This window comes from Sinocyclocheilus rhinocerous, unplaced genomic scaffold, assembly GCF_001515625.1.
Source record: "Sinocyclocheilus rhinocerous isolate Xijiao unplaced genomic scaffold, SAMN03320098_v1.1 scaffold1168, whole genome shotgun sequence".
NCBI lineage: Eukaryota > Metazoa > Chordata > Actinopteri > Cypriniformes > Cyprinidae > Sinocyclocheilus > Sinocyclocheilus rhinocerous.
In genome coordinates this window covers 1,403,915-1,424,741 of record NW_015650373.1, presented here as the reverse complement: position 1 = coordinate 1,424,741, position 20,827 = coordinate 1,403,915, and the positions used below count along the sequence as shown (strand labels likewise).

Below are 20,827 nucleotides of genomic sequence, written 5' to 3'. Positions count from 1 at the left end.
ATCTTCGGAACACAAATTAAGATATTTTTGATGGAATCTGAGAGCTCTCTGACCCTCCCATAGACAGCAACACAACTGAAATGTCACAGAAACGTAGCAAGGACATCGGTAAAACAGTCCATGTGACATCAGTGGCTCAACTTCAATTTTGCGAAGCTACGAGAAAACTTTTTATGCGCAAGAGTACATCTTGTCCTACCTCATGTTTCCTCTTGTCTCCTGGGGCTGTGAGAATGAGGAGCATTCCTTTATCATCATCACAGCATTATTCAGATGCCCGCCGTACTCTCCTGTCACGTTCCACCTGGCTCGGGGGTTTCCATGGAAACAGTGTGGAGTGACAACATGCAGGCAGCGTGTGAGTGGGCACTGGGAGGTGTGGGGAGGAGCCAGTTCCCCCACTGCAGCATCCGAAGAGCGGGGATCTCTCTTTCACACACACAAACACACACACAACTGAACATCCTCCTTACTGCAATCAAAGCCCCTCTGGACCGAGTGTGTGCCCCCCCGCTAGGAATCCTCAGTGTCTTAATCAGCCAGTGTTTTGTCCATCTCTGGTGAATCTCAAGCCAAAATGTCTTCTAAGCTGCCTTCAGGCAAACCCACGTCCCCTTTCAGGAAGAGAGGCAGCCTGCAGTACACAGCCAGTGGGGGTAAGTGTGTTTGTTCAAAAACAATATCGATATATAAAAGTGTGTGTGTGTGTGTGTGTGTGTGTGTGTGTGTGAGAGAGAGAGAGAGTGCGGTAGAAATGTGACGGAAATGGAGAACAGAATGTGTATTTACATGTACATTTTTATGTATACATGTACATTTTTACATGCACATTTCATATATTCAGCATATTTTTATGCAGGTTCCTTTTCACATTTGACTTTTATGCGCCAAATGTTCAGGAGAGTTTCAGTAATCCAGCATCCCCCATAATGTAGAAACTTTTATACCTGTTGGTTTGAGGGAAACTGTTGCAACCTTTCCATGACTGTGTGTTCTTATTTTCTGTCTCTCTCCTTCTTATGGGTCCCTGCAGAGCTAAAACTTATACTTTACATGAATATTTTTCTCTCTGAAATGAGAGCTCCTGTAATAATAGCTCCTGGATCTGTATTTGATATTTCTCAGATGAGCAGAAAGAGGAAGTTATGCATTACACATCATTTCTGACCATAATTACATGGCAGTACTTAGCTGATTTTGTTTGTGACCACAACCCCTCAATTCCTGAATAAATTCAACCAGATAATGTTCCTGATTCAATTGCAAGAATGCCAGATGAGGGAAATCAAACATGCACCAGTTACAGCAGTGACTGGTCTAGAGCACATCCATAAAATGCATGCAACACATTGTCTGTGGTCAGGCCAGCATTGCGTAAGGCTTACATAAGATCCGATCCAAAAACCACTTCACACCTCTCTCCCGCAGAAAAACTGTGATTTTATCCAGTGCTAGAAGCACAAACACGTTTGCTTAGGCGTTGCATGTATTCATTAGATCTTCATGCCTCTGATGTTGTGGTTAAACCCTGAAACAGTGTTCTGGAAAGTGCATTTATCTCTGGTTGAGTGCAAAACCACACAGAGATAAATGTTGAGACTCATTTGTCTTGCTGTGCCAGGATAATTTCATGAGTCTGAGGCAGGAAATGTTATCAAAAAGCATCTTCACCACAGAGATGGAGTAATCATCTGAGCATGGAGGCTTAGCAGGTGGCATATTGCTACTGTCTTTTAAAAATTATACAAAATGAAAAGTGAATCCATGCAGTTTCAGACAACCACAGTTACAGTCATAAACACACAAAACAGTTCTCTTTCTCTCTTTTACACGCACACATGCACCAATTATAGTCAGTGCTTTGATTTAAATGAAAAAAGTCCTTTAAATATTTTTTTTAGAGACACTACGACATGCAATATTTAAAATTCCTCTCGCATTTCAGCAGCAATCAAGTGTCTGATTACTGAAAGCCTGTGTGTGCTTTTACAGTGGCTCATTCTTGACATATTAATTAACCCTAAATGTGCAAATACAAGGTATGATTTGGAAGAAAGGCCTCATTGAAAACACATGGATGGATAGATGTTCCATTTCGCTTTGAAGAAATAACAGCTTTCAGATCCACATTTCTGGTGTGTTTAATGCTCCTGATTCTTTTCTTTTGTGTTTGGCTTTGCTTGTAGTCTAAACTTACCTGACTTTTATTTCTAGGCCATAGGAAAAATATTACAGTGCGTTTTGGTGCCAGTTTCAACAGAATATTTGAATTAAGGTGACTTGAACGTTCTTTTAAAGAGGCACAATATATTGTCATATTGTATTGGAGGATAAATGAGTGTGTTTTTGTAAATGTGAAATTGTAAGGTGTACGTTTTTTTTGTTTTTGTTAATGTTTTTTTTTTTTAATCCATGGCACACAGACATTTTTTTCCCCTTTTATAATTCTTTTTTATATTTGCGAATTGTGTGTTTTTTTCAAATATTTCATTACATTTGTATATATGGACTTTTAAGTAGTCAGTCAAAATATTGATTGATATGTAGTATAAATAATTGTTGATTATTGTTTTGGGCATAATTATTGATTATAGTATTAGGCAAAATTTCCAGATTGGTGCATCTGTAGGTTTTGTATTCTTACAAGTTTCATAGAATTACAGCATCATGGAAAAATTAAATTCCATGCAACATTCATTGCATTTCTCTCACATTTTAGAGGCCTCTAATAACATGCCTTGAATAACCTTTGACTAACATTTAGTTTAATCCCCCAGCAGTCAATGTACAATTATATTGCTGTTTGTGTTGATTATATTTATAACCGCTACCTGATGAGTGTCTTGCCATGAGTCACTTGAGGTCTGTACACAGAGCTCTTCCTGTTAGGTTGGGTTGGGACCCTGTCTGTCTTACATTATGGTCACTCAAATGTTTCATAACCATCTCACTTTATTTCTCTGATCATTAAAGATGGAAAAGATAAGGCTGACCCGATTGACTCTACTTAAACTATTCTTAAAGGCACACATGTCAGTGTGCCACCAATTCGTGCTCTTTGTAGTGGTAAGATGGGAAGTTTAATGGTATAACTTGGTCATAGTTCATGTTTCAGTCTCCAGCTTTCTCTATACCACACATTAAATGTTGCTACGCTTTGAACTTTAACCCCTGTGGTGCCTCACTTTGCCTTCAGTGTGGTATGGAAGAGGAGGGATTCTTTAAAGGAGCCCATTTACTGCCTCCCACACCATTTTGCTACTATTTAGAGTTGTTTTTTCCAAATCCACCCAACCCTTTTCTTCCCAAGATTTCCAGACACTTCACCAATGAGGTCGGAAGTTTATGGTTCCTTAAAGACCCTTGTGCTTTTACAACAGTATAGTTAGACACTTAATATTTATAGGTGTATATGAGTGTTTGTGGATTGAATTAAGCACAGTAGTTGTGAAAGGCAGTTGAAAGAATGAGTTTTTCTATGATCGTAAAATCCAAAGAACTAACTGTTTTGCTGTTGTCCACTAGGTGGGACTAGCAAGACATTTTTCCAAGCAAGCATACTTCATGTTCACCATACAATATTCATTTGCTGTATCTCAAGATTTTAAATATGCATTTTTTTTCCTGCTTCTGCTTGTTTTCTTGGAGAGTGCTTATCTACAATTTAAAGTAAAAAGGCTTAATTTACCAAATAAATAATCAACAACTATTGAAACTCATGGGTTTCAATAGTTATTATAATATTAAATAGTTATTATAATAATTGGCTTCAGTATATATTTTAGAAAAGCTTTACAACAGTTTGTGTAAAGTTCACCCAAAAATGAAAATCCTGTCATCGTTTACTCACCCTGCTCTTGTTCCAAACCTGTATGAGTTTCATTCTTCTGTTGAACACAAAAGAATGGAAAAAGTCAATGGCTCAACTGTTTCCATACTCATACTATTTTTGAACAAGCGGAGGGGGAGTAAATAATGACAGAACTTTCATTTTTGGTGAACTATCCCTTTAATACATTAGGTGTCATTTTTAGTTCAAACTCGTCTGTTAATACATTAAATGTAAATTTGTATTAGTGTGTGGACATTAACAATCTAATTAAGACTGCTATTAAAGTATTGTTCATTGTTAGTTCATTGATAACTAATGCTAACAAATATACCATTTATATTGGTGGATGTTTATTTCATTTAATTTCTTATTTTATTTTACTTTATTATTGTTTCCCAAACAAAGGGCTTCAATCACAGGAACAAATAAAAGCAATTGGTCTCTAGAGGCTCACAAAAACCTCATCAGTGCAATCGTTGTCCCTTTTTCTCTCTCTGATGTCTTCATCAAAGCCTTTTTCCTCTAAAAGAGGAGCAGAATTCTGGGATGCTATTGTTCCCTCTGATTAAACAGCTTCAGATGATCAGAAACACCTCTCAAATACAAGAGCAGCCTCTGGATACAAGAGCAGAATCATTTACACCCTATATAGGTTTCTATGGGTTTAAGCGACAAAGCAGATTACACACTTCATCCACAGTAATGCTTAGCTCAAAATTCAGTTGACAGTGATGGTTTGCTGACAGCTCCAGTATAATGATAAACCCATTATCTTGACTGTTTAAACTGGCCAGATCTCTTATAAATCTTGTCCAATACTAGTTTCTTCTTCTGTTGACAAAAAAGCTGCGATGACCTCTATTTCAGCTGCCAAGGGAGTCTCTCTATGTCTGTCCCTTTTTCAAAATATCCTCCAGCGTTTTCGCATTCACTGCAGTAGTCTTGTTAAAGCGTCACGGAGGTGAAGGACAGGGGGGTGTAGAGAGGTGCTGTCGAGCCCACTCTGTCACAGAGACAGCAGTGATGCTGTTGAGTTCCCCCTGCCCCTGAAGGCCAGGTGGTACGATCCAGCCATGTGTCAGGGATATTTAAATGAGAGGGGGATGACAGGGGCTAGTCCAGACAGCTGGCAGGAACCAGGAAGAAGAGGGAGGGGAGAGTGGATGCTTCGGCTCCATCAGCTGTGTTTACTGTATGTATGTGGGACAGATTGAATCACAAGACAACGTGTGCGAGTGAGTGAGAAATGAATGACAGACATGTATTGCTGGAGATGTGTGTTGGTTTAGGAAGTGTAGCTTTGTGTTTGCTACATGTTCTTTCTGTCACTCTTCTTTTATTCTGCCCTTTCTGACCTGTTTTGGGAGATTTCCAGCAATAGTTTGCATGTATCTTTTCATCTGAGATATTTATTTTCTTCTTTTCATTCTCTTGTTTCTCTCCATCTCTAAGCTCTCAGCTGTGTTGCTGTCAGCTCATGTTTTTCCCTTGGGAGTCATGCATTTGTGTGTGTGTGTGTGTGTGTGTGTAGCTGAAAGATGGTGTGTGTGAATGTATTGATTGTCCTCAGTATTGTCCTGTTTTGAAGGTGTTGTGGTCAGCGTTGTGTTTCACAGATGACATATTAAGTGGACAGTTGAAGGAGTAATAGAGAAGGATGCTGCTTGGATGTGGTCTTTGTATGAGATTGCGTCTGTTTAAAGGAAAAGAGGTTATGAGGCCTCCAAACCCTACTGGGGAATCCAGTTTAAGCTGGTCGATGTGTTTTGGTTTCTTGCAGATGGTTTCTAATAGATCCGCGCATGTAGATCGTCTTGGACGATCAGCAAACCAGCTACCAGGTGGTTTCAAGCATGGTTTAGGTCGACTAGCTAGAAACCAGCTACCATGTTCCAAAACACAACAATTTTCCAACAGGAAACACACGGACAGGAGTTTATTATTCTAAATGGATCACTGCGAGCTGTAGTTGTAGTCATGTGATTTCACATAAATCTTGAATGTGTTTCATAGTTTTATGTACTAAATGGTGATTGAGTCTCTACTCTGACAGTTCCAGGTTAATTTACACCTATCTTGTAGGGTCATGTCAGGTGTTAAATGTGCGAACAAAGGGATGCAGCATCAGGTTGCCATAGCGACAGTGACTGGCCCTGATTGGAGTTGGTGAGGTAACCGTAATCCTCAGCATGGCTCGGTTTTGCTCAGGATTTCATGAAGTATGTCAGTGTTAGCATTAAAACCAGCTGCTAATATAATTTTAGATCACACATTAGTCTTATTGTTATATAAGACTTCCCTCAGCTTCCCCAGTGATGTTTGTATATTTCTGCATTTATGGAACATATGAGATTTCATAATCAGAACTTTTGTGATAATACTACATACAAAATATTTTTAAAAATGTTTTTGCAAGAAGTCTCCCCTGCTCACAGAGGCTGCATTTATTTGACCAAAAACAGAGTAAAAACAGTAATATTGTGAAATATTATTACAATTAAAAAAAACTGCAATACAAAAACATCACATGCAAAACTCACCCAAATAACAGATAAGTACAGTGTACAATACAGTACAGAAGAAACTGTAGAAAAGAACAGCAGTCATTACTCCAGTCTTCAGTGTCACATTAATCTTCAGAAATCATTCTAATAAGCTGCTTTGATGCTCAAGAAACATTTCTTATTATTATCAATGTTGAAAACAGTTGAGCTGCTTAATATTTTTGTGGAAATGTGATAAATGTTTTTCAGGATTCTTTGTTGAATAGTTCAAAAGAAAAGCATTTATGAGAAACAGAAATCTTTTAGTAACATCTTAAATGTCTTTTACTGTAACTTTTGATCAATTAAATGCATTATTGCTGAATAACAGTATTCATTTCTTTTTTTTTTAAATCCCAAAATTTTGAATGGTATTGTACATACTTATATTTGATAGAAAGCAGAATCAAATTAAATAATTAATTAATTAAATGTAATTTTTATAAAATTATCCAAATGTAATTGATTTTAAAAGATATAATATTTAAAAATTAAATAATTAACAAATATGAAGTACACACAAGCGGATAAATACACAAATATTATGCAACTTTTAAATGAAACGTACTTGTTGAGCAGGATGGTGTCTACGACCTATCAGACGGTCTGATCTTTGACCTCATCTCCTGTGTCATAGAGGGGCACTGGTCATTCTAGTGCTGTTCTTATCTCTCAGCTCTATATCTCACTACACTGATTATTCACCTCTCCCATTCTTAAATATGTGACATTTATAGACCCTCATTCTAGAATGTTTACCATCAGAATCGATAACTCCATTACCTGTGTTTTGTAATTGCACGGTTGAAGCTCATCCGTACAGAAGAGGTTAGCCACTCTGACCAGTTTTGAGTGTTTTTCTGCTTTGCTGTTTATGTAGTGATCCTGTGTTTGAGGGGGATGGTGGTTATGTAACAAGCATGAAACTCCCAAAATAACACACGTGAGAAGAAGATTATACACACGCCAGTGGGTCTATCAGTCTCCACCTGCGGCTTTTCACTGTTCTATACACACACACGCATGTCAAAAATCCTGACAAAATCTCTTGCTATAATCTTCTTTATGCTTTAGCTTGCAGTTAAGTGAGAAATGTGTAGGCCGTGATCGTGAGGAGGTAAATGAGAAGTGTGAAAAGAGAGAGTGTGATTATAAGTGTGAGGTTGTGCGTGCATCTCATGCTGAGTCTATCTGTGATGTGTGCTAATGAACTGTCATTGTCATAATTAGTCCACCCATCTAGGCCTGTGAAAAGGCCACACAGATTTTAGCACCGAGTTCATCTCCTAGACAATCCTGTCGTTAATTACCTTCAATAAACTCACTGATAAGTATGTTACACATTAACTTTGCCAGAACAGTAAAACAATGAGCAGCAGGACCTTATGAAGCATTATGTAAACTCCAGTAGAATGAGGGTTAGTATAACATGACTCCATACCGGCAGCTATGGGCCACATCCGCTGATACCAAACTTTAAATTATTCAGTTCTGCTACTCTCGTTTGTGTTTGAGCGCTGTGGATAATTACACGGCAGTGGTTCGTAATTACCGGTAGTACTTGAGTCTAAGCAGGCGGATGGCGATTCGTACTTTCTGCAAGGAGAATGTGTGCAGTACATCAAATGGCATTGTTATAACAAAGTCTTTGTTATTGAGGTTATGAATAGGAATCATGGTAAAGCTCTAGAAAAACAACAAACGTCAATCCCTTAGAGGATGACAGTGACTTAAGTATTTTCATTGCGAAAGTATTGTATCCTCAAAATCTGCTGTATTTAGGAAGACAAAACAATGTGTTTTATCTACTCAAAATTAAGCCATGTTTATTATGTCACAGCACATTTTATGCAAATCAGTCTGGAGTAGATCTTTTCAACTTTGTTTAACATGATATGTCAAGTTTTCTGACATACTTATATCTAGTTTAACAGTAAAACATAATCAAATTACACTGTTCAAAAGTTTGGGGTTGGTAAGATTTTTAAAATGTTTTTTAAATAAGTCTATGTTCACCAAGACAGCATTTTTTCGATCAAAAATAAAGTAAAAACAGTACAGCTGTTCAGCAGTCTTCAGTGTCACATGATCCTTCAGAAATCATTCTAAAAGGCTGATTTGGTGCTCAAGAAACATTTCTTATTATTATAAATTGTTGAAAGTTGTTCTGCTGCTTACTGACAATTTTGATCAATTGAATGCGCGTCCTTGTTGAATAATAATAAAAAAATTCTAACCCCAAACCTTTGAATGGATGTGCACCTGAGAAGCACAATTTTGTATGTATTCAAGATTCTATCAAATCTTTAAAGTTTAAGAATTTTTCATGTTTTTAGGCAAAAAAATCTTCAATTTATGCTAAAATAAAAAACAAAAAAATAATCTTAAAGATTAAACTTGAATTGCTTTTTAACGCTATTCTGAAAATATTCACTATTGCTTTTTCAATCATATTTACGTTTTGCTTCTCAAATGAATTTACACTCGATGTAACACTTGAACAATGTAACACTTGACAGAACTGAAGTGGAACGTTGTTAAATACTATTTTTTTAATGTAATGCAGTGTCATTAATCCAGTGTTGAGGAAGTCATTTGGTTTAATTTATATGAGTAATTCAGATTAAGGGTGAAACTGTAAAACCAGGAGATCAAAACAACAGCGATTAACAAGCACATACATTTATACAGATTAAGAATTATACAGCAAGGGATTTAAACTACAAGAGTAAATGATTATGCTGCTACGATGAAAAGAGCTTCCACAGACAGAAAAAACTTCATGCTAAGTGTAGCTTTTCATAATGATGGATTCGTCTCAGGCTTAAAATGGGAAGTTTCAGCTCTTAGTAAAACATCGATGAATATGTCAATATAGCAACTGCTGAGCTCATCACGTGATCTCAGGATGAATTCAGGCCCAGAAAGCAGCTGTTACCTGTATTGTAACTACTGCAGATCTTTTGTAGCCCACAGGTTAGTGTGCCCTAAAGTGCTGCTACTGTAAGTGCACTGGTATTGCAAACTATTTTTGAGATTTGCCACATTTTTAGATCTGCAGGAACTTCATGAATCCTGCTGGTGGCTGTAACAAGGGGAATCCATCTATATACCCGGTCCGTTTCCTGTGTGCTTTCACGGTGGGACGAGATGTCCAGTTCTCTGCAGTGCAGGGGCTAGACATGGCTGCTTAATTATTCATCAGGGTTATGAATATTTGATCAAGTGTCAGAGTTTAGGAAGATTGCTATCACTCATGGGAACTATGGAACTCGAGCAGAAGGGTAAAGTGAACTCACGGTAAAGTGAAAGTGTTTGGAAGCATTTGTTTGTGAAGCAAAATATTGTGATAATAAAATATTTCAGATCTGTGATAATAACTGAATATGGAAGGAAAATCATGCTTAATCATACTTTGGCTTACAATATAACATATAAATACAATACAATATAAAATGCTCCATTGTTTTGTGAGCCAAACAGTTGCGGATCTTCAGCAGCTTTCTGACCCTGCCTTTCTCTGGACAGCAGAAAAACAAGGCTAAATAAAATGGATCACAATTTATCCTCAAATGTTTTTCTCCATATTCATTTCCGCAAGATCAGAATGTTTTAAAAATGAAAGCCAATTAAGACATCTCTGTTGAAATATAAAGATCTCTCTCTCTCATTATCTTCCTAGTAGATCTCCGTGTTGGCCGACACCTCCTCACGTCCCAGTATTCTTTGCCTGGCAACCCTGTAACCAAGCACGGCCACGTTGACCTGCGCACTTCCATGGATGGCAAATACAAAGAGATTGCAGAGGTAAACAAAGCAGCAATCACAATAATCACGATGCTTGAATGCATTTTTTTGTGTTTGTTTCTGCTGTTATATAAATGTGTGCTTAATTGTGTTTGTTTAGGAGCTGTTCTCGCGCAGCCTCGCGGAGAGTGAGATGCGGAGTGCTCCATATGAGTTCCCTGAGGAGAGCCCTATTGAGCAGCTGGAGGAGAGGCGGCACCGGCTGGAGCGGCAAATCAGCCAGGATATCAAGTACTACATCCTATCATTCATCATGAAACTCGACCATTGACAGTAGTGCCTAAAATACACAAGCTTTCTGACTTTTTCTCAGTAATATTAAACATATCCATGATTATAACCATGTTTATAACCTCGTAACCTTCAAAGTTCCTAAAGCCAGATGGCCAACAAATTTTTAATGTCGAAGTAAAGCTAATGCTAGTAAAGTAGTAAAGCTAGTCAACCAACAGATGTACTATTGTTACACAGGACGCAACAAAATATTATAGAAACCATTAAAATCAGTGATGCTGTCTACACTGGATACGACACGACAAATCCCTGACAGTAAACTGCTGCCTCTCTGCAGTGCAGGGGCTAGACATGGCTGCTTAATTATTCATCAGGGTTATGAATATTTGATCAAGTGTCAGAGTTTAGGAAGATTGCTATCACTCATGGGAACTATGGAACTCGAGCAGAAGGGTAAAGTGAACTCACGGTAAAGTGAAAGTGTTTGGAAGCATTTGTTTGTGAAGCAAAATATTGTGATAATAAAATATTTCAGATCTGTGATAATAACTGAATATGGAAGGAAAATCATGCTTAATCATACTTTGGCTTACAATATAACATATAAATACAATACAATATAAAATGCTCCATTGTTTTGTGAGCCAAACAGTTGCGGATCTTCAGCAGCTTTCTGACCCTGCCTTTCTCTGGACAGCAGAAAAACAAGGCTAAATAAAATGGATCACAATTTATCCTCAAATGTTTTTCTCCATATTCATTTCCGCAAGATCAGAATGTTTTAAAAATGAAAGCCAATTAAGACATCTCTGTTGAAATATAAAGATCTCTCTCTCTCATTATCTTCCTAGTAGATCTCCGTGTTGGCCGACACCTCCTCACGTCCCAGTATTCTTTGCCTGGCAACCCTGTAACCAAGCACGGCCACGTTGACCTGCGCACTTCCATGGATGGCAAATACAAAGAGATTGCAGAGGTAAACAAAGCAGCAATCACAATAATCACGATGCTTGAATGCATTTTTTTGTGTTTGTTTCTGCTGTTATATAAATGTGTGCTTAATTGTGTTTGTTTAGGAGCTGTTCTCGCGCAGCCTCGCGGAGAGTGAGATGCGGAGTGCTCCATATGAGTTCCCTGAGGAGAGCCCTATTGAGCAGCTGGAGGAGAGGCGGCACCGGCTGGAGCGGCAAATCAGCCAGGATATCAAGTACTACATCCTATCATTCATCATGAAACTCGACCATTGACAGTAGTGCCTAAAATACACAAGCTTTCTGACTTTTTCTCAGTAATATTAAACATATCCATGATTATAACCATGTTTATAACCTCGTAACCTTCAAAGTTCCTAAAGCCAGATGGCCAACAAATTTTTAATGTCGAAGTAAAGCTAATGCTAGTAAAGTAGTAAAGCTAGTCAACCAACAGATGTACTATTGTTACACAGGACGCAACAAAATATTATAGAAACCATTAAAATCAGTGATGCTGTCTACACTGGATACGACACGACAAATCCCTGACAGTAAACTGCTGCCTTGTTCTATTTATGACGTACTGACACAAAATTCAAATGATTTGCAGCGGTCACTTTGTCGCGTCCAGTGTAGACAGACATTTGCTGTTGCGGCGCGACAACTGTCGCATCTGGTGTATGGGTCAGTAAGATATATATGTTTTTTTGTTTTTTTTAAAGAAATTATTACTTATATTCAGTAAGGACATATTAAATTAATCAAAAGTGACAGTAAAAAAAGTAAAAGGTTACAAAATATTTATATTCCAAATAAAGTACTTTCTATTCATCAAAAAAATCTGAGGAAAAAAAAAGTCTTTAGCAACAAAATATATATTGAATAAATATTTGCTTAAAATTCAGCATTGCCACCAAAGGAATAAATTACATTTTAAAATGTATGGAAATAGAAAACAATAGTAAGGTATAATAATATTGTACAATATTACCGTTTTTACTGTACGTTTCATCAAATAAATGCAGCCTTTATGAGCATTAGAGACTTATTTCAAAAACATTAAAAATGTTACCAACCACAAACTTTTGACCGGTAGTGTAGTTAAATAGCCTTCTGGGAACATCAGCGTCTCATGTTGTAGTCCAGCAACTGAAACACAACATATGGCATGCTGATGTCCAACTGTACTTGTCTTTTCAGCTGAAAATGTGTAATGAAAATTTTACTCATCACTTCATGTGCCAATATTAGTCCAACATTCACTGCTCTGTATGCACATGTGACCTTTGACCCACAGTGAGTTAATTTAAATGCCATTTCTCTTGAGGTTTGAGCCTGATATCCTACTGCGAGCCAAACAGGACTTCATGAAAACTGACAGTGCGACAGATCTAGAGTGAGTGTTTAAGATGTTCTGTGATCATTCATGTGGGACCCAGTGTTTTTTAACTAGTATCAGCATGCTGTACCTTTACTCTTTCTCAGGTATATGAAAGAACAAAGCCAGGCACCCAAAGAACTCTATCCTGAGAGAGAGCTCATCCCTGAGAGGGAGTATCAGAGAGTCACGATCTCTGGAGAGGAGAAATGTGGGGTAGCAACAGCTCAGTTTTTCACTTTTCTGTTTTGTTTGTTATACAGAAACAAGATGTTGTTGACAGAACTGAAGTGGACACTACAGATATTATATAAACTCCTGAGGGAGAACCAAGTTTCACACATCCACACACAGTTACACAAATTCCTGAGGGAAACATGAGCTGACAGCAACACAGCTGACAGGTTTTCTCAAGAAAAAGAGGAACTGAAAGAGGGAAATACAGAACATTAATAGTAAAAATGTATAAACAAATACAACTTTTAGAACAGCTTTTTTTACATTCATGAATCTTTGGATCTGGAAGAGAAATGGACCTTTGCTACAACTACTATACTGTACAACTGTCTCCTTAGAAAGGTTAGAAAGATGTAGATAGGATTAGGCAATCACACCTGCAGTTGTGCTGGTGTTCTAAAGATCAGGTGATATTCAGACCAACGGCAAAATTGCAAACGTGATATTATTTTTAAATGAGCCCAATAAATAAGAAGTAAATATTCAGTAACTTGCATTTCAGAGTAACTTTGGTTTTGTTCTGCCAAAGAAATTAGTTTTAAAGTCAAAGCAAACTGCTGAACATCTCAAGCATCTACCGGACAGTCTCTAAGAAATTAGGTTTCATTTCTGAATGAATCTGTGTTTTTAAACTAATCGATTGAGTAAAAGATTCAGTGATTCACTTAAACTTGTTTTCTCCCTTAATGAAGCATGCTGTGTCCAAATATGGCTACTTCCATACTGTATAGTATGCAGAAAACAGTACACCAAAAGAGTAGTATTTCTGAATTTATAGTATTCTAAAAGTACCCGAATTACCTACTATGTCCAACCACATTTGATGGACACTTTACTATCCCATGAAGCCACGGGACAGTAGTTGGCAATGAAGTGTCGCAACTGACACTGGTAGGTCCCATGACAGTGACAACATGGTGGAGGTAGTATGTCCAAATTCTATTCATACTACCCATATTCATACTTTATAGAATGTGTTTTAGTTTGTTTCAAACTAAATGTGGTACCTAGTATGTGATTTTAAGTGTGGCTTCAGTGTTTTTTTAACAAAACGATTAAGTGAATGAATCATTGACCCACTCATACTTATTTCCTAAGACAGACAGACAGACCATGTTTAAGTGAGTCGTCTTCTCTCACACACCCCAGGTTCCATTCACTGACCTACTGGATGCTGCTAAATGTGTGGTCAAAGCTCTGTTCATCAGAGAGAAGTACATCTCTCTGTCCATGCAGAGCTTCTGTAGGACTACAGCACGTTACCTGCAGGAGCAGCTGGGTGGCCAACCTCTGGACCTCAACACCTTTGAGGAGATGCCGGAGTCTTCTGTATCTGCAAGTGGGTTGAACCAGAGTTTTCTGAAGGATGTATTCTGAGGATTAATGATTTATGTCCAAGAATCAGGACCTTATAGCTAAAATGTACAGTAAATGGAAAAGTTTAAGATTGTGTTTAAACTCAATAGAGAGAGACACACTGGATTGATCTGCGTTTAGAAGAGAGGAATAATTTACAGCTGAGTGATTTCATGGAATTGACTTAACTGTGGAAAGAACTGAAGGCATGTGCTTTGTTTGCAGATTCAGCATCTGTTTATGAACCACAAATGATCAGTTAAACCACAGAACAAACACATTTCTGCTCATTAAAGCGGTAGTTCACAAAAATGAAATTTTGTCATCATTACCACCACAATTACAAAATACAATAAAAGTAATTCATATGACTTGCGTGATGAACAGAATTAATAATTTTTTTGTTTGTTTAAAAGCGAAACACACTGGAATGAATAATTCACTGAAAATGCAACGCGAGTCTGTTCTCTGCAATCTCTGATGTAATCAGCCTGGTTTCCTTTATATTACGCGTTAAGGATTGTAAAATTAATCGCATGCGTTAACGCGTTAACGTTGACAGCCCAAAATATTTCACAATATCACTGGTTTTACTGTATTTTTGTTCAGATAAATGCAGCATTGGTGAGCATAAAAATGTTCTTTCAAAAACAAAAAAAATCTTACCAACCCCAAACTTTATTATATGTATAAGTATAATTTTTGTGTGATCAATATTCAGTTACAAAACAAAACAACATCTCCCACTCTTAGGCCTATATCATGTGTTCTCCACAGATGCAACGGTCCACCCTCCTGTCTCAGAAACCCACCCCTATGAGGTGCTAGACCCTGCCAACATGCCCCCAGGATTGGGCTACACTTGCAAGATGGTAGATGGTGTTGTTCATGTGTACACGCACAAGTAAGACTTCTTCCTGTTTACTCACTGACCATTGTAAACGTTATCAACAGTGATAATCTGTGTAATATCTTAGTTTAGCTAGAAATGGAGTGCCTAGAATGGAGTAGTTGTATTTTTTTATTTATTTAAAGGCTGCTGCGCTTTATTAAAAGAGCCATGAAGAAATATCCAGGTGAAATCGTCCATGTAGAACAAGGCCGAGGACAGACTCTATCAGAGGTGTTTGAGAGCATGAACCTGACGGCCTTTGACCTCAGCGTAGACACTCTGGATATGCATGCGGTAAGAACTGTAGAGGTACTTATACACATGCCATCAGTGGTTAGAAAAAATACTTATACCATCACTAGCAATTAGACATAATAATCAATAATAATAATAATAGAAACTGAATATACACTACAGTTGTGAATACACTACTGTTAAAATGTTTGGGGCTTACAGATTTTTATATTTTTGAAAGAGGTCTCTTATGTTCACCAAGATTTAATCAAAACTACCGTAAAAACAGTAATATTGTGAAATATAATTGTGAAATATTGTAATTATTATATTATTAAAATTTTATTCCTGTGATTGCAAAGCTAAATTTTCAGCAGTCATTGCTCATTAGTCTTCAGTTGTATTTTTTTATTTATTTAAAGGAGTTCACTTCCAGAATAAAAATTCCCTGATAATTTACTCACCCCCATGTCATCCAAGAAGTTCATGTCTTTCTTTCTTCAGTCGCAAAGAAATTAAGGTTTTTGAGGAAAACATTCCAGGATTTTTCGCCATATAATGGACTTCAATGGTGGCCAATGTGCTGAAGGTCCAAATTGCAGTTTCAGTGCAGCTTCAAAGGGCTCTAGTGATGTGACATTCGGCACAGAGGCTTCGAAACTTGTATCAAAAAAACCAAACATCTCACAGTGAAGCACTGTACCGGAGTTTGATTCATTTTGCGTCCATAATATGGAGAAAAATCCTGGAATGCTTTCCTCAGAAACCTTAAAGAAAGACATGAAAATCTTGGATGACATGGGGGTGGTGAGTAAATTATCAGGAAATGTTTGTTCTGGTAGTGAACTAATCCTTAAACATTTTGTCTTTTTTGTCTTTTTGTTTGGTCATAATGTACATCAGTTCCTCAGAGCTGGACTTGCCGTACCCAGACCTGCAGGAATACATAGCTGATATGAACATGATGATGGCACTCATCATTAACGGGCCAGTGTAAGTTGTACTGAACACTGTGAGGTTTGTTTCCATTCTGATGCAGCAGTATCACGAAAAGATGATCAAATTACTGATTGAAACAGCTCATTCTGTAAATGTGAGCTGATCCCTGAGTGGGCTCCTTTGCTTGATTGAAATCAATATGTACTGACCTCAGTTTGAACCTGTGATTGAAATGTAAAAAAAAATGAACCTGTCCTCACTGTGATAAAGACCTGTCATTAATTTGTAATCTGAATAATGTCACAAAGATGAAGAGGTGGCAAAGTCTAAATCTAACCCCAAAAATAGCCAGAACTGGTCTGATCTGCCTTAGGTTTAGCATACAGATTCCCGATTGTATATTTTTCACACAGGAAATCCTTTTGCTATCGCCGGCTGCAGTACCTCAGCTCCAAGTTCCAGATGCACATTCTCTTAAATGAGATGAAAGAGTTGGCAGCACAGAAGAAAGTCCCACACCGTGATTTCTACAACATCAGGAAGGTCCGCTATTCAACGGCATGAACACACAAACATTTTGTTGAAGTTCATTAAATTTATTAGTGGTTGTCACAGGAAAAATCTGATTATTTGATTAATCATTGCTGCTCACTTGTGATGTGATTATCACTATTGAACTTTGACATCTTGACCTTCAGGTGGACACACATATCCATGCTTCATCCTGCATGAATCAGAAGCACCTGCTGCGCTTTATTAAAAGAGCCATGAAGAAATATCCAGGTGAAATCGTCCATGTAGAACAAGGCCGAGGACAGACTCTATCAGAGGTGTTTGAGAGCATGAACCTGACGGCCTTTGACCTCAGCGTAGACACTCTGGATATGCATGCGGTAAGAACTGTAGAGGTACTTATACACATGCCATCAGTGGTTAGAAAAAATACTTATACCATCACTAGCAATTAGACATAATAATCAATAATAATAATAATAGAAACTGAATATACACTACAGTTGTGAATACACTACTGTTAAAATGTTTGGGGCTTACAGATTTTTATATTTTTGAAAGAGGTCTCTTATGTTCACCAAGATTTAATCAAAACTACCGTAAAAACAGTAATATTGTGAAATATAATTGTGAAATATTGTAATTATTATATTATTAAAATTGTATTCCTGTGATTGCAAAGCTAAATTTTCAGCAGTCATTGCTCTTCAGTCTTCAGTGTCACATGATCTTTCAGAAATCATGCTAATATGCTGATTTGGTGCTTAAGAAACATTTTTGTTGTGAATGTTGAAAACAGTTGAAATAAAAATATTACACTTTTTTTTCAGGATTCTTTGTTGTTGTATTTTTTTATTTATTTAAAGGAGTTCACTTCCAGAATAAAAATTCCCTGATAATTTACTCACCCCCATGTCATCCAAGAAGTTCATGTCTTTCTTTCTTCAGTCGCAAAGAAATTAAGGTTTTTGAGGAAAACATTCCAGGATTTTTCGCCATATAATGGACTTCAATGGTGGCCAATGTGCTGAAGGTCCAAATTGCAGTTTCAGTGCAGCTTCAAAGGGCTCTAGTGATGTGACATTCGGCACAGAGGCTTCGAAACTTGTATCAAAAAAACCAAACATCTCACAGTGAAGCACTGTACCGGAGTTTGATTCATTTTGCTATAACCACGTGATCTGTGACGTCCGAAGTTTTCACACACAAAATCAGTGACTGCTTCGTATTCTGATTCAAATAACGCGAACCCCTTGTGCAGGTTTCAAGTGTCATTCACTTCTTTGATAAGAATAAATCATAATACAAATAAATATGTACATGTGTAGTTTTGTGCATGTTTATATTTAAAATAGAAATATTTCAAAACATCATAAATGTCTTTGCTGTCACTTTTTGTCCAATTAATGTGTCATTGTTGAATAAAAGTAGGCTATTCATTTCTTAAAAGACTTACTGACCACAAACTTTTGAATGGTAGTGCTTAATATGTTATATCTGGTTGACTTAACAATTATTCATTAAAACCTAATAAAGTGACTATTAACAAAAATATGAACATAAAAACTGTATTTTTGTTCAGATAAATGCAGCATTGGTGAGCATAAAAATGTTCTTTCAAAAACAAAAAAAATCTTACCAACCCCAAACTTTATTATATGTATAAGTATAATTTTTGTGTGATCAATATTCAGTTACAAAACAAAACAACATCTCCCACTCTTAGGCCTATATCATGTGTTCTCCACAGATGCAACGGTCCACCCTCCTGTCTCAGAAACCCACCCCTATGAGGTGCTAGACCCTGCCAACATGCCCCCAGGATTGGGCTACACTTGCAAGATGGTAGATGGTGTTGTTCATGTGTACACGCACAAGTAAGACTTCTTCCTGTTTACTCACTGACCATTGTAAACGTTATCAACAGTGATAATCTGTGTAATATCTTAGTTTAGCTAGAAATGGAGTGCCTAGAATGGAGTAGTTGTATTTTTTTATTTATTTAAAGGAGTTCACTTCCAGAATAAAAATTCCCTGATAATTTACTCACCCCCATGTCATCCAAGAAGTTCATGTCTTTCTTTCTTCAGTCGCAAAGAAATTAAGGTTTTTGAGGAAAACATTCCAGGATTTTTCGCCATATAATGGACTTCAATGGTGGCCAATGTGCTGAAGGTCCAAATTGCAGTTTCAGTGCAGCTTCAAAGGGCTCTAGTGATGTGACATTCGGCACAGAGGCTTCGAAACTTGTATCAAAAAAACCAAACATCTCACAGTGAAGCACTGTACCGGAGTTTGATTCATTTTGCTATAACCACGTGATCTGTGACGTCCGAAGTTTTCACACACAAAATCAGTGACTGCTTCGTATTCTGATTCAAATAACGCGAACCCCTTGTGCAGGTTTCAAGTGTCATTCACTTCTTTGATAAGAATAAATCATAATACAAATAAATATGTACATGTGTAGTTTTGTGCATGTTTAGTTTGTATTAATCCCCACTTCAAAAACACTTCAACTGACAATACCACAATAATCTTCACTTATTTTGATCATATATATGCCTACATGACCCATGCTTATTTTTTTCATAAATTTATTCACACTCATTCATACGACATTTTATTTTTTTATTGCTTTATATAGTTTTCATAGCACAAATGTATTAATTTTTATTAAACAGTCCAAAAATTGCGTTGTTTCACACAGTAGATGCCAAGTCAAATATTTAGTGGGAGTTTCAAACTTAATGAGTTTGCGTGGGATGTAGGTCACTCTCACTAAAAATATGTTGCACAGAGTTGCAGATGCAGTCGCACAAGCTTCATTGGTTTACACTTAAATGACCTGTTGTTCTCTACTGAATGCAAACTGTGACTCTAAATGAATGCTGTACAAAGTTGCACACAGTTTAATGGGTCCCTAATCCATGTGAATTAAAATCTTTACTAAATGAGATTCTTCTCTAAATTGTACATGGAAATAATTGGGCAACATTGAAGAAGTAGTTTTGGAAAGCAGGATGAGGGGGGGGAAAGCTTTTTTTAAATGATAAAAATATTCTCTCTTTCCTGTAGGACCGTAACACGTTCCACCGCTTTGATAAATTCAACTCCAAATACAACCCCATTGGAGAGTCCATCCTCCGAGAAATCTTTATCAAGACTGACAACCATGTTGAGGGGAAATACTTCGGGCACATAATCAAGGTATCTACTCCATATAATCTTTGAGTTTAACAAAACAAACATATGGTAAACATAGTAAATTGCGCCCCCTGCTGATAGTTGTATGTTGGTGCATTTCAGGAGGTGATGGCAGACCTGGAGGAGAGCAAATATCAGAATGTGGAGCTGCGACTCTCCATCTACGGCCGCTCACGAGATGAATGGGATAAACTGGCTCAATGGGCCATCAAACACAAAGTTTATTCAGATAACGTGCGCTGGCTGGTGCAGGTACCCCGGTTATTGTGAGTACTTATTATTCAGAAGCATCGATGTAAGGGAGCAATTTATTATCTGATGTCTACAGTAGGCCTAAATCTTTGATCAAATTAAGAAATACAAATATTTACACTCTTGTTTAAAAGTTTGGGGTCGTTAAGATTTTTTTTATTTTTTTATTTAATGTTTTTTTTATGCTTTACAATTTTAAAATACTGTAGTCACACCGAATTACTTTATTAACATTAACATAAAAGCAAATATCCATTAAAGCTATTAAAGCAGCGAACAATTTTTCTTTTGCTCTTTTTGATTAACATTATTTACATAAGAAATGCACGGATCCGTTATACTGATGTACATTTGATATTTTCTTTACTGTTTACATTCACTTAAAACAACCGACTGGTATTCACCTGCTGTCTGAGAAGGCTATCTGTT

General features: G+C 37.0%; 2 protein-coding genes across 5 annotated transcripts in view; both read left to right on the top strand.

Moving 5' to 3' along the window:
* LOC107711986 (AMP deaminase 2-like) overlaps positions 1-10,714 on the top strand; it is a 13,780-nt gene extending 3,066 nt beyond the window's left edge. For 2 of the 4 annotated variants that reach the window (XM_016517100.1, XM_016517098.1), the window contains 2 exons: positions 10,058-10,182; positions 10,283-10,714. In XM_016517100.1, coding sequence (XP_016372586.1) covers positions 10,058-10,182; positions 10,283-10,453 — 296 coding nt within the window. In that variant the 3' untranslated portion in view covers positions 10,454-10,714. Of the gene's footprint in view, positions 1-296; positions 657-10,057; positions 10,183-10,282 lie in introns of those variants that run through there. The other 2 variants (XM_016517101.1, XM_016517099.1) reach the window with 2 other exon arrangements.
* A 525-nt stretch (positions 10,715-11,239) lies between these two features.
* The window catches only part of LOC107711926 (AMP deaminase 2-like), a 26,883-nt gene continuing 17,295 nt past the window's right edge, over positions 11,240-20,827 (top strand). Inside the window, exons 1-11 of the mRNA XM_016517017.1 lie at positions 11,240-11,392; positions 11,493-11,623; positions 12,718-12,786; positions 12,876-12,984; positions 14,155-14,344; positions 15,139-15,265; positions 16,391-16,480; positions 16,840-16,969; positions 17,125-17,319; positions 20,018-20,149; positions 20,249-20,412. Of these exons, the coding sequence (XP_016372503.1) occupies positions 11,363-11,392; positions 11,493-11,623; positions 12,718-12,786; positions 12,876-12,984; positions 14,155-14,344; positions 15,139-15,265; positions 16,391-16,480; positions 16,840-16,969; positions 17,125-17,319; positions 20,018-20,149; positions 20,249-20,412 (1,367 nt within the window). The 5' untranslated portion in view covers positions 11,240-11,362. The remainder of the gene's footprint in view (positions 11,393-11,492; positions 11,624-12,717; positions 12,787-12,875; positions 12,985-14,154; positions 14,345-15,138; positions 15,266-16,390; positions 16,481-16,839; positions 16,970-17,124; positions 17,320-20,017; positions 20,150-20,248; positions 20,413-20,827) is intronic.